The sequence below is a fragment of the Thermobia domestica genome, chromosome 9 (assembly GCF_964235325.1).
Source record: "Thermobia domestica chromosome 9, izTheDome1.hap1.1, whole genome shotgun sequence".
Lineage (NCBI taxonomy): Eukaryota > Metazoa > Arthropoda > Insecta > Zygentoma > Lepismatidae > Thermobia > Thermobia domestica.
The window spans coordinates 246202785-246217272 of record NC_137462.1 but is presented as its reverse complement, the minus strand read 5'-3'; the positions used below and the strand labels follow the sequence as shown (position 1 = coordinate 246217272).

Below are 14488 nucleotides of genomic sequence, written 5' to 3'. Positions count from 1 at the left end.
TCATCGTAAGAATAGGTACATCTCCATGAACCATCTATTCAAACCGGAAGTGGTTCAAAACCGTTTCCAGTTTCAACATTTATCGCCATAGAACGAAAACGGTAATAAATAGCAACAAGTTTTTTTTTAAACGATTTAGCGTCTTACGACAACTTATTTTGACGATCCACAACACTTCCAAAACAGAAGTGGTTCAAATTTACTATTACCTTGGTTTCAATACTGATTTCCGTAGAGCAAAAACGGTAAAAAAATATCGATTGCAGTTTCTTGCAATCGATTCAGCGTCCCAAGAATAAGTCCTGTCTCCTCCGTTGAAGCTATATTCAGAAAGGAATGTTTCAAATTAACCATGTCTTGTTTCAACGTTTATTGCAACAGAACGAAACCATAACATAGGAGAAGCGGTTCGTTGCATCCATTCAGCGTCTCAAGACATCTTATCATGAATATCCGCAGTACTCTACCAAAGCCAGTAGTAGTTCAAATTTACTATTGCTTTCGTTTTCAATACTAATTTCCGTAGAGCAAAAACTAAGAGGTATGAAGATGCAGTTCCTCGCAATCGATTCAGCGTCTCAAGGATAGTTCCCATCTCGTCTATTGAAGCTCTATTCAAACCGGAAGTAGTTCAAATTAACTAATCCAGTTTCAGCATTTATCACCATAGAATAAAAACACTAAAGGATAGCGTGTAATGGCTTTTTAGTATGAATTCATCATACGAGAAGTAGGTTATATCTTCGATCTTATTACTCCATTGTAATCAGTAATGATAGATGTACTACTACAAGTTTGAGTATTGAATTCGTTTAGTTTGGAAGTGTACCGTAGTTTCACACTGTGAAACGAAACTCACTTGTTTGATTATTGTTCCCTTTCTGCAATGTGAATATATGAGACGTTCATCGAATAGTGAGTTATTATGACTAAGCATGGAATCCGAATCCCCATGTGCAGCCGCTGAGGATCAGAGCAAGAAACAATTGCACTGAAAATCACTGTGCTGTTCATGTGGCTTCTAGAGAGCCGGTTAAGCGTCGTACAAATAGGCCTATATTGGCCTTTAAATCTCTGTCAAGGATTTAGCTTCTTGTGGTTTAAGATTACAGGGTTCCTACTAGTGAGAGAAGTCAGGAAAGTCAGGGAAAATGGGGCAGGTCAGGGAAACTCAGGGAAAAGACTGAAAATCAGGGAAATTTTATAAAATATATTTTTTCTAACATTAATTATACACCAATTTCAGCTTAGCCAACCATTAATGATCACAGTATGGAACGTTGGTCTGCTTTTTATGGGTTGTAAGTTGAGTGTACGTATGAGCAATTGATTTAATGTTCTCATATATAAATATTCACCGTTATTTATTCCTTTATTTATATGTCAACGTCATCCGACACTTATCATGAAAGTCAGGGAATTTCCTACCAAAGGTCAGGGAGAAGACAGAGAAATAGATTTCTCCAGATCAGTAAGAACCCTTTATTAGAACCGAAGCCTTTATACCAGGAGAGTATTAGTTGACAGTTCTGCCAACTAGCTAAACCTTTGGCTTTATTAGATACACTGTTAGATAATGTCTGATGAAGATAGATATTTAGTTAGTTGGCGAAACTGTTACATATCGATATTTTAGTAGAGAAAACATTGTGCTTTGCTCAGAAGCTGTGTTATTTCTATTTTGAATTATTAAAGCAAATAGTTATTGAAAAGTTATGTAATGAAATCAAGAAGTGCAGCAGTGGGTTGACAATGATTGATACACACAGTAACGTAAAACGGTAAAATAAATAATAATATACATTTTTATTGCTGCCGAACATGCAATACAGAAATTGTAAACTACCATGAAAAATTAAATATTAGCAAATTGCTACGCAAAAACAGCAAAATATTATAAAAGCTTCACTCTTTCCACCTTGTCATCCGTTTTTGAGGTTTAAGGTCTTTCTGCATGAAATTCGTCTTCCAGTTATTTTCGACCTAAAAACGACTGGTGCCATCTGAACACTTATGTCCTGGATAGAGAATGTTCTTCATAAGCCCTTTCTAACTGTTTTACACGTACACACATACTTTTAAAAAAACGCACTAAGTTCATTGACTTGGTTCGTTTTATTTTTCTCTCGATATTACAACTCAGCCTTTTTTCTCGTTTTTTCTTATATCACACAACATATATTTCTCTCTGCTTCAAAAACGAATTCTTCAACAGCTACCTCCAAAATGCAGTTTCTTTTTGTTTGTACACTGACGTACGGAGATTTAAACTCCATCTTCCCAGAACTCTAAATCACTCCCACCCTTTGATTATATACAATAATCCTAGCAAAAATTAATCACAAAATTGTTAACTCTTCTTTCACTTGTTGTAGTCACGGTCTTATTTTCGTCCAACGCTAAAGCCTTCTTCACTGGTAACGCGGTTTTCACTTGCATTGGTGATGATGTGTCCACAACTGTAGGTAAATCAACTGAACTTGATATTTCTGTAGGATATAACCTCTGAACTGGATGGGTTAAAATTCCAGCCATAGTTTTCACTGTTGCTACTCGTACTTGGTAGTCTTCACCAGCGAAAATTTCAATTACTTTTCCCATCGGCCAGTAGATTTTTCTTTTGTCTTTCGAACGAACCAAAACATCATCTTCAACTTTAATTGATCGAACACGTTTTTCTCATCCATTCCCTTTTGAACCAACAAACCTAACTATTCACTCCTAAACCTGTCCCTTAACCTTTACCTCACCAAGTTCAGCCTCTGATATATTTTTGTTAGCAAAACTTAATCAATTTTGTCCAAATCTGGTATTCGAGAAACACACATATCTTGTAGAAACATTGCCGGTGTCAAAGCAACGAAATCGTCAGAATCTTCAGACAAATACGTTAACGGACTTAAATTTATAGCTGCTTCACAGTCACACAATAATGTTTCTAACTCTTCGTAATTCAATGAAGCTCTTCCTAATGTCTTCTTTAGCAGGTTTTTCAGTGTCCGTTTAATGCGCTCCCACCAACCACCCCACCAGGCGGCGCTGGGCGGAATGAATTTCTACTGTATTCTCTGAATCGATGACTTGTCTCAACTTTCTCCCAATCTATATTTTTGAATACATTGTCAGCTCCAAGAAGTTTTTTTTCATTATCGCTGTAGATAATTTTAGGTCTGCCCGTTCTGGCAATAAATTTTTTTAAGGTTAGCAGAAAAGCGCTGGTAGACAATGAAGAAATCATCTCTAAATGTATAGCTCTGTATACAGCACATGCAAATAAAACTATCCACATCTTCGTCCCATTCTTCAAAACTAAAGGTCTTGAAAAGGTTTGCAAAAGAAACTGATTACTGTAATTCCGACTGGATAAAGTATGTGTTGCGGGACCTTGTACATTTTTCATTTCAGTGTGTTTCTTACCTTGTACTTTTCATTACACATAATAGCATAATGTTTACCTTTACACTTAGAACAAGTAACTTTAAGCTGACACAATTTTGCCTGATGAGAATTTTGAAAGCAAGTGAAGGAACTGTTCTTTTTCACCAAGGTGTTTTTTTTTCTCTCTCTCTCTCTCTTTCTCTCTTGTTATGTCATATCACGAACTTTTTTACAATTTTATTCTTGATGCAAATCATTGCAGAAGACACACACATTCTCTTCTGACTTGAAAACAGATTATTCGCTGTAGGAACTTTTTCACCTACCAGATTATTCTTGCCTTATGGAAACATCCTTCCTTTTCTGTGTTAAATCCTACCTGTGCAAGTGTTATCCTTTCCTCGCCTTCCACTTCACCTCTCAAAAACTGCAGTAAGTTACTGAGTTTTTGTGCGTAAATATTGTCGTTCATATTCTCACTTACTGTCGTATTACCGCTATATCGTAACGAAACCATGACTCGACGAGGGGAAACAGATTGGCTGCATACTTATCACTTGTCATTCCAATTGACTGTAATACACGTAAATGTGATTCCAACTGGTCATATAACTGCATAAGAGATAGTTTATTCTTTTGTGGAGACATATTTTGTATCACGAGGCCGAACATTTCACGAACATTCAGCTAACAGTTCTTCTCTACCAAAACTATTTTTCAGACTCACAGTTGCCTTATCGTAGTTTTCTGCTGTTGGTGGGAAACCGTTTACAATGTCCACAACCCTTGTACCGGTAACAATACTTCGAAGGAGTACTGAAATTTGACCTCTTTTTTTCCATTTCTTTCTCTTCATGGATTCGCTTAAACTGACTCCAAAAACTAATTTTACCCTCAAAGTTTCTTTAATTTTTAACTTTGGTAAATTAAGTTCCTTTTTTGTCGAACACGACACAATTATACTGACACTGATCGTATTTGACATGCACTTCGTCCATCATCATACTTCTGTATTCCTTTATTGCATTATTCTGTTTCATACTGTTGTTCACTTTGGCACTTGTATCATTGAGCGTTATTCTTTCCTTGCTAGTGCATGAAAAAGGACCTCACCTCACTTCAGGATGAAGAAGAACTGTGAGTGAAGTGTGCAATTCATTTTTCCTCGTTACATTCAGAGGTTTACTCCATATGTATAGTATACAAGCCCATGTTATGATACTATTAATACGATACTACAATATCGTGTTAGGTAATTTCGTTGCAGAAAAATATTGTCAAAGGATTCATGAAAGTATGTAAAAAAGTTGTTCGGGTGATCCCAGGATTGGATCCAGGTGTTTTGGATTCATACAGGAACATGCAATTGTATTAAGTTGTGTAATATAAACAAAATATGATGTAGATATATATCAGTCTGAAACAGTTAACCCAAACCAAATAAAAGTAGCTGTAAGTTAAACATGAATGCAGTTGTGACCTTTAGTTTAACACTGGTCCTACTCAGAAAAGGAAAGCAACGATAAGCAAGCGTGCAAAATTTCTCATTTGTTTTTATCGGTGCAAGTGAAATCGTTACTAAATGCGAAGTGACGTAAATATACATAAATATAAGCTTCTGAAGTTCTAATAAAGAATGCTGTTATAAGAATCATACTTTCTTTCAGTCGTCCGATACTATTAATTTAAAATATGTAAGCCCTGGTTATTTTAACATAATGAAACGTCAGCATTATTCTTTCATTGTAAGTATTCTAGTTTCTCTACCTGGTAAAAGGTAGAATTGCCATGAAATTTAGCTTAAAATAGTTTGTATTTTTTTTTTTGGGGGGGGGGGGGTCTGATTTAAAAATAGAACATTTTAGTTTAGTTTAACGCCCTACGTTTATGCATCAGCTAAAGGAGACGGTGATAATGAGATGGGTCATGGAAAGTCAGTGAAAAGTCAGGATTTTTTTTTTTTTTTTCGCCAAATTGTGTGGACACTCTGATTTTGTTTCTTGAAATCTCTATCCCTTTTAGAAACAAAGACCAGTTTCCTAACAACCTCATATACAAAAGGCAGATTGGATGAATCATATGCTACCAGAGAAGAGCAGGAATGATTTTAAATATTCTTGCTTTTACCATTCTAATTTCAATGTGTTTTCACAAATTATTCCTTAGTTTTGGCTCCAAGGAAGGTAACCGGAGAAAGATACATTTTGTGAACACTCGGATTGGCAGTGAAAGAATTATCAAATTGCCTAAAGATGGTTAATCATTGTAGTCTATTTGTAGGTATGATATTTCCCTTAGGCCCTACTTCCATCGGTTTTGTAATTGTTCTAGTTAAAAACTATAAATAATATATAAAATTTACAACTTAAAATTACCGTAATTTCATGTATTTTAGCTGTTTTGTCCGTCTACGATGAAATTTTCATATGCGTACTGTAATATAAGTCTTTTGCTCCGGAGGACGCCGAGGTTTCTCCTGGCATGATTCGTGCCACTTAGACGTTATGTTGATTCCCTGCGCTGTTAGGCGTAGTTTCACAATAAACTTAAATGCTCCTGTAGCAGGGTTTTTTTTTTTTTTTTTCTGCGGACTGTACTATAAGTTAGTGTGTGTTATATCCGAGGATTATTAATTAATGTATACAAGTTACTCCACATGTGATGAAATTATAGTTACTCATTTCCTATATACGTGGAACTTACTTAGTATAATTCTAACATTGTATTCTTCCACAATATTCAATTTGTAGTTTCCTATTTAGCTTTTTAAACCACGAGGTAAAGAAGCTGACCATTCCACATCTATTTTGCTGACTTAATTGCTGTACCTAGCTCAGGAGTAACATCTAGTTAGGACAATACTCCTGATTGTGACATTATTTCGAGAATGACAATGTGTGAACAAACGAAGAGAAAAGGATCTTAATTTTGAAACAAATTACGTTATATTTATTATTTCTAATATCATTTCTTTATTTAATTTTTGTACTCCACTTTGTTAATCACTGTTGTAAGATATTGTGTTAGCGTACAAATTATGACTCAAGAGTTCAAAAATTCAAAATTATGGTGTGGATAAGTTAATATTCGCACTGTCAGAATGGTTGTTACAAAGTTGCCAGTTCAGCTGTTTTCTTATGGTGATAATCTAAAAAAAAAAAAATGTATTTTTAGCTGTTAGCTATAATTTTATTCAATTTTGCACCCATAATTGTTCATTTCTAAATGTTTGTTCTTACTATTAGTCCACTCAAACTTTTTATTTAAAAAATATAGATTGAAACGAACTGTAGTTTTCTGTTTTGCTAATCCTTCTGCTTGTAGCAACGTGTTTATGTTGTCATACAGAATAAGCATCTTCAACACACGCCTATGCGTCACGGTCTCATGGCTAATTTTGTCGTGTGTTGTCTTCCCATAGTTAATTTCTACGCTTAATTGATTTCTGCATGATTTGTTTCAAATATATATTTGGTTGGGCTGTGTATTTCGGTGTTATAGAGGATCATAATTCCACAAAGGACGTATAACCAGCATCCAGGGGAAAGAATTGAAGAAATTTTAGTACTTTTAGTCGATGAGAAAGCAACACGTACTTAAGTACTTTGTGTGAGCGGTGGAAATTTTCTATGTAAGAATATGAGGAAAAAATATTGCTGCATATTTTAAGTTAGTACTCTAAAAGTTCGTAAAGTCTTGCTTAGCTTATTGTTATTTTCTGTTAAATTAGATCGTAAATTTAACCATTTTAGCTAGATTCTGTACATCATTCAGCTGCTTTTTGAAGACAACTGTTGGCAACACTGACTAAATCGTTTGAAGAAAGTTCTAAAAATCTATGAATGCATTCATTAAATATTGGCAAAGGAGGAAATTGATAAGGAAAATGGGCGTGAGTAAGTAGCGTGGGAAAACGTTACTGCGTCTGCGCTTGAATTGATGACGTCAGATATATATGGATATATATATAATTGGAGATAACAATTTACCCTTACAGTTATTAGAAAACTCTCCAAATTAGGAACTCTCTCGCTGAGACATCGTTATTTTCAAGAGTTCGCTCTCACTTAAGGTAGAGCTGTTCATATTACTATGGTACTGCGTGAATACTTCACCTTACAGCAAACTACGTAGTGAAGTCCTCAAATAACTTCACCGTGGAAAACGATCAGGTGAGCCTAAGACATTGTAAATCAGTAGTTGTGCTTGGAGAGATCCTCCATATTTAAGGAGCTGCCGATGTTAGTGGTGTTTAACGCAAATCTCCTATTCTTGAAGGGGTCTTTAAACGCAATTCTTAAAGTATTTCATCAGATGCAAATCATTAATTTAAATGAATGCTTTTTATGTATAGTTGGTGTAAAATATTTGAACTACTTATTCTTGTTATAATCGTGAAACCCATTTTCAGCTAAGGTAATTAAACAATTTTAATAGTTTTTGTGTATTTGTCAATATCTTTTTTTCTTTCTTTCTTTCTTTCTATTCATACTCTTACACTGTAGAAATAGCCTGGATATGCATTTCAGATGTAAGTGTTCACAAAGGCCAGACGAGACGTATCTACTTCTTAAGTTTTTAGAAACATTTTACTTTTAAATGTTTGTTTCAAATGAAAGTTATAGTTTCAAAAGTTAAGCAAAATTAGCATTCCAAAGTCGTGTTCGAAAAATTTTTGTGTGTATTTTTGTTTCTTTCTTTCGTAAATCAGATATAATCTTTGTAAGTGCAATTATCAATGTATATTTTTCCTTGTCTCGTTATAGAATCTTCAAAAACATGAAAGAAGTCAAGATGGTTCAGAACATTCCTTCAGTGGTGTTGGAGAGATTCCCTTTCACCTACTGCGAAACCGTCCAGGTATTTTACATGTTAAGATGAATAGGTTAGCGGAGCAAGTTTCTTAATAAGTACTCGAGATACTGGTCCTGTTTTATTGTAACTGTGTGTCAAAGGAAAACGCTTTATAATTTAATTTTACGGTAAAAATTTAAATTTTCTTGCAAGTCATTCAATCAAAATGTATTCGCGAAGTTAATTCATTTTCATTTTTTTTTTTTTAAATAAAGCATACATTAGTCTTTTATTGAAGATTAAAAAGTAAATCAATGATTTCCTTCTGGCATTACCTATTTTCTTAAATACTTTAATGAAATCCATTTCTTAAAGGCGTGAGTTATTCATTCAAAGGATAGCATTCGTCAGTAATTTTGTTTTCTTGTATAGTTTTTTAAATTGAAATGTTTTCAGCTTTGATTAAGCTCTGAAAACAGTGACTTGGAAAATTAACTAAAGTATGTTATATGAAAAAAGGTCATTCTCAGAAAAATCAGGAATTTCATTCTAGAAATTTTTAAAATTAAAATTTATTCAAACTTGTTGAAACTTAATTTCAAATTAGATCTTACAAGGTCCATTCGCGAAGTGTCCCTTCGGGAATCGTGTAAAATTGATTCAAATGCAAAGTTCTCCGCGGCCCAATGTGTGTTGTACTAATTTTAGCGGCCCATACAGGTATTTTGCATATTTATGGGCCTTCATATATCTGGAATTCAATCATGCACTACTATAACGCTCGGTCACAAAATTGCTTTCGGTGTCTTTAGATGCAACTAAATATGGATGTGGGAATATGCAAAACAAATCGGATCAAAATACTGTTTCTCTGACACGTGTTATGCACTCCGGCCGCCATCTTGGATCCACCATATTAGATTCAACTTTCGATTTTTCAAATGGGAATAGGTGCATATGATACATAAAATTCATATAAAAATTTCTCGGAAATTTACTGGTATTAAGAGTTTTACCGTACCTCGTAGCATTTGGAAGATATTGCATGTTAAATGTCAGGCACTTCACGAATATTGAACCAAATAGAAAGTTGTGCAGGGCCCCGTGTGTACATGTAATCTTTTATGTGATTTATCGTTGACGAAATATTTTTTGAACGTAGATACATGCAGACATACATACGTCAATACGGAAATGGTAGATCTTCACCCATATCTGGTCGTATCTGGATTTAAGTTAGGCGTTTTGACCGTAATACAATACTTCCTTGTTATAATATAACATGGAAATAATAACAATTACTCACAGAAATGTAATAAGATTGTGACACCAATGTTGTAAAGAGTTTGTTTATACCTACAGTATTTTTCCAGTTAGAATTGTTTTGATTTATCAACATAAAAAATGTAAGCGTTACTGATATTACTCTGCAATGTCTATTCGCGAAGTCCCTGGAGGAATTTAACATGCACATGCACTACCTTCCAAACGGTACAATCTACGGTAAAATCACTGCACCAGCGATTTTCCGAGAAAATTGTACATGAATTTGATTTTTTTTTTTTTTTGGATAAAAAGGCCTTGTGTCCATCTTAAACACAAATTAAACATAACTTTCTTACAAGGCTGTCTGTATTCTTTATTATAAATTAACTAGAAATGTTACAGTTTCGGAAGTATATCACTCCCTTCTTCAGACTACTACTCCACAGTTACATCTAAAGAAACTAAAAGTAATTTTAGGACCGAACGTTATAGTAGTGTATGATTGAGTTCCGGCTATATATAAAGGCCCATAAATATGCAAATTACCGGTATGGGCTGCTAAAATTAGTACAATACACATTGGACCGCGGAGAACTTTGCTTTTAAATCAACTTGACACGAATCCTGAGAGGACACTTCGCGAATGTACCTTGTTAGCTTAAGTAATAACACTGGAATAGTGGTTCAGATCAAACATGTAAATTTTAATAGTTTTTGAAGAAAGAAAAAAAAAAAAAACAGACGTGACGACCTGATCCACGAATGTGACAATTTGTTCTATTTGATGTGATGTAAGCTACAGACATGACACAAACAATAAAAGAGTATTTAGATTATAAAATGTACTTCTTAGGTCTAGCCTACATGTAGAAAACTATTTTTCAGAAACCTATAACATATGAATATGGCCTAACGTAATTCTTCAAAGGCCTACGAAAAAAAAAAAAAAAAAAAAGATATATGAAACAGCTACTAAAGAATCACAAATCACATCCTGAAAAGTACCCATAGCCTATTGAAACTAAACCAAAAAAATTAGTAACAAAAGTAATTTCAGTACATATTTTTGAACTTGGTAAGGTCCTCTGTAATGTCCTCTGTTATGCCGTAGGGTCTTCTGTCCTCTGGAACCTTCTAGAATGTTCCAGAAGGGTTGGTACTTTGTAGAGTGCTCCAGATAATACTAGAACTCTGTAGCATGTTCCATAGGGTTCTAGAACCTTCTAGAATATCCCAGATGATTCGAGAACCTTCCAGAATGTTCGCATATTTAGGTCACTGCAATGTACTACGATTGATAATGGAATGTTCCAAAAATCCCCACAGGATTACTGAATTACAAAATGCACCAAAAAGCATTACTGCTAGGTCAATTACACCTTACTTCACCAGTACTGACAAATTGGCAAGTTGTCACATTGGTACCCCAGGTGTCTTTCCCGACATGATCACACAAAATCATTGTAGACTCCAGGTAGAATCATTGTAGAATTCTTGGCCCAAGTTATTATTTGACACACTTATGCCGGACATATGGGTCTACCTTGGTATTCAATTTCAAGGAAATCAAATGGACACTTTCTAAGATATCACTGATCCAAACGTTTCCTGGGAAATCTCGGAAAATGATATTTGATTTTGAGATAAATGTTCCTGACATATCTTATAGCCTATTCTTTCATCTTCAAAATGGTATATTATTTTCCTCTCTAGCTCAATATTTACGGGAGATATGACCAATTGAAGCTAACAAGGAAATAAAATATCTAATTTCTCAATTTTTTACCACCCTGTATTCTGAAACTACATTATAATTTGGTGCATTATCATCTCATAGGCGCCTACATGTACATCAACTTTCATCAAATTCTGAGACGGCGAGGTTTTTTCCCCTGAAAATTTAGTTGATTTCACATGGCTCTAATGTAATGATCCTAAATTTGCACTCCATTTTCCTGAAGTTTTCTTTTCGCATTTTCGTTTGTTGCAATTGAATATATTTTAAAAAGTTTTATTCCCATTGAATGATCCCATTCTTTTCTCCTTCTGTTGTATTCAGGTACCCTTATCATCAACAGGAAAGCACGTTAATCTTGAACTTTTAATGGCATGCTCTTCGTTGACACTTTTAACAATTAAGATAGCTAAACCTTCTTCCTATCCTCTTCAACAGTTAGAATATAGAAGCTTATACATTTAAATCTATGTATAAAAGTGGTTTTATTATTATTATTATTATTATTATTATTATTATTATTATTATTATTATTATTATTATTATTATTATTATTATTAACATTAATAGTGTTCGGATATTTTAAAGAGAGATTTGTTTAACCTTTACTGATATGATTTTTGTTCTTGCTTTTTAGGCAAGATAAAGAAGTGTATTTTTCTATTTTAACTTATTTGTTTTGTCTGTGTCTGTTCTTATATTAATGATAAATGTGTCAAGTACTTATTTTTTTATATATATTTTGTGACCATGTGATACTTGTATATTTATCTGTATAACCATTCTATTGCATATAGCTTTTCCTCAGAGGGATAAAAAAAAAAAAAAAAAAAAAAAAAAAAAAAAAAAAAAAAAAACCTTCCACACCAACAGCCACACCCATGCAAGGACACATTGCCCTTCAACCCATAACGATACATGTACATTACGACTCCGCCTTCTTGGTCTTCGTCTTTTGCTTATCTTAAGATGACGTGTACCAATGACACTACTTGTAATTATCGTTGTCTTCTTTGACGCGCACGAAGGGGCTGTTACTGCGTACGCATGTATTAACTTTCACTGTAGTGCCGTGTGCAGACCAATCACCGTTATTTCAGAGAAAGTCACACCTTCGTTACCCTCAAAGGAATTCCACCACACCATGCCTGACCTCTGAACTTTGCGTTATATTGCAGATTTGCATTCGTTTCAGATTTGCTCTCTCTAGTGACCCTCAAGGCACGCCATTTTTCCGCGTATTTTGTACATTTGTTTCGTTGCAATTTAACATTTTGTTTTGCAATAATATTTTGTTCTTTTCTAATATTTTTTCAATACAAAAAGTTTTCTGATCAATTTAAGCAAACTAATAAATCTTAAGCTCTTGCCCGTTGACCTTTCTTGAATTTTCATAGTGATTAAGACATACACTCCTTCCTTCGTATTCCTTTCATATAGCTACAATATTGAGAAGAACCATTTTACGAAATGTTTTAATAGTACGTGTTCTTGTTTTAAGGATATGTATCAATACCTTTTGCTCATGTGCTAAAATTTATGCATAACAATTGCAACTATGAAATGTGTGAACATTATACATAGCTGAGTGAACACATTCACTACTTCTCCTACAACTACACAGACGGAATACACTCCATCTCTTGATTATACAATTTCGCCCGGTGATACTCTTCTTTTATGACGTGTACTACCACTAAACTTTTCAGATATTGGAATGCCCCATCCGATTTTTTTTTTTAAATCAATTTTAGTTATTCTAGACAATGTCATAAACTCATTACCCTTGAAGACGTTCCAACTTACTATGCATGCTCGATCTCTAAACTTACCTGCATTGTATTTGCACTCGGACCGTAGATTTGTGCCGTGTTACTCTTTGCTCTCGGCTCACCTGGGCCCCTTAGAAACCCTGGTTTGAATCGACTCATCGGCTTCATCACCTAAGGGTTACCTACTGGAGTATGACTACCAGGAATACGCATTTGGATATATACCTCTAATCTCTGAATTTCACGATCCTACTTATAGTCACACTCAGAATTCTGCTTTACCAAGAGCCTGCCATTGGCGTTGCACGTTCGAGCCTACAGAATCAATGTCAAACAATTGTTTACCAAACTTCGTAGGAAATGCTCTGTTCATTAAACGAGTACTGTAGATACAATTGTGAACAGGTAGGCAAACACCTAGTTCACATTTCAACCTGTTTGATTCACGCCCTGGCATCTTGGTACTGTCATATATTTCGGATAGTAGACTATCATGGTCATTTTGAACTTAGCTTTGGACTCGCTCTTATAAATGGAGCCAAACTCTATGGAACAGACGATAAAGGTCTAATACCCAACCTCTTAATCCTGTACTCCATTACCAAATTGCCTTATACAATATCCCAGAAATTTAACCAGTATTTGATTCTCATTCTCGTCCTCACAGTTAATAGGTATTTCTGTGTGATTCGTGAAGTGCACCATAGTTCCAAAAGCTTAGTTGTTTTAACTTCTTCTTTTATAACAGTTTGAAGACATTTTGGTTGTAGTTCTATCACTTAACTTGGAACCTGTATAATTCCTAAAGCTAATAAATGCAGCCATTCTGGAAGGAAATGAACTTTTTCATTTGCTGCCTTGCAAAGGTATATATCTTAGTTGGCGATTGTCAAGCCTTTAACAGACAAGCGATTACCATCTGTCTAAAGTTGTCTTGGGAGAGGCCTGCACTACCCTGTAGTTCTAAGAAATTGTTTATTGGTTAGTAGCTGTGTTCCTGTTCCTGGTTGTGATTTTGACGCTCGAATTACAGTTAGGTTTGCAGAGACTTTTGCTAAACATTTTTCTAAAGAACTTTGACTCGTTATTAAACTTGTACGTGGGTATCAGACTAAATACAAACCTATACCGCCGGCCTGCCACTTTACAATTGGTGGCTAGCGATAAAGCAAAGTGTTCCGCTGCTCACCACGTCTGAGATCAGAGATTGATGTCGTGTGCTACCCGTTCTCACTTAGCACACTTGAGCCCTCTAAAAATCTTAGTTTGGACCAATCCCCCCCCCCCCCCTCAGTCTTGCCCTCAGGGGTTACATGCTGGACTCTGTGCACTGCTAGAAGTACGAAATTAGATTAGCTGCGCAGAGCGAATTCCTGGTTTAGTTTCCTCTAAATAGAATCACACTCAAGATCGTGCACTGCTAAGAGTGCACAATCGGCTGTACATGTCCGACCGTGGATAATAATCTAGATATTCCGTATTCTATATTTTTAATTGAAAAGGCGCTCTGTTCATTCTAGGCAGTGCATTGCTATAAAAAGAT

The 14488-nt window shown here is 34.8% G+C and overlaps 1 protein-coding gene across 4 annotated transcripts in view; it reads left to right on the top strand.

Annotated features, from left to right (window-relative positions):
• The window catches only part of LOC145660653 (uncharacterized), a 295153-nt gene that overhangs the window by 186468 nt on the left and 94197 nt on the right, over positions 1–14488 (top strand). For all 4 annotated transcript variants that reach the window (XM_081725966.1, XM_081725965.1, XM_081725964.1 and 1 more), the window contains one exon: positions 8145–8238. In XM_081725966.1, the coding sequence (XP_081582092.1) occupies positions 8145–8238 (94 nt within the window). The remainder of the gene's footprint in view (positions 1–8144; positions 8239–14488) is intronic.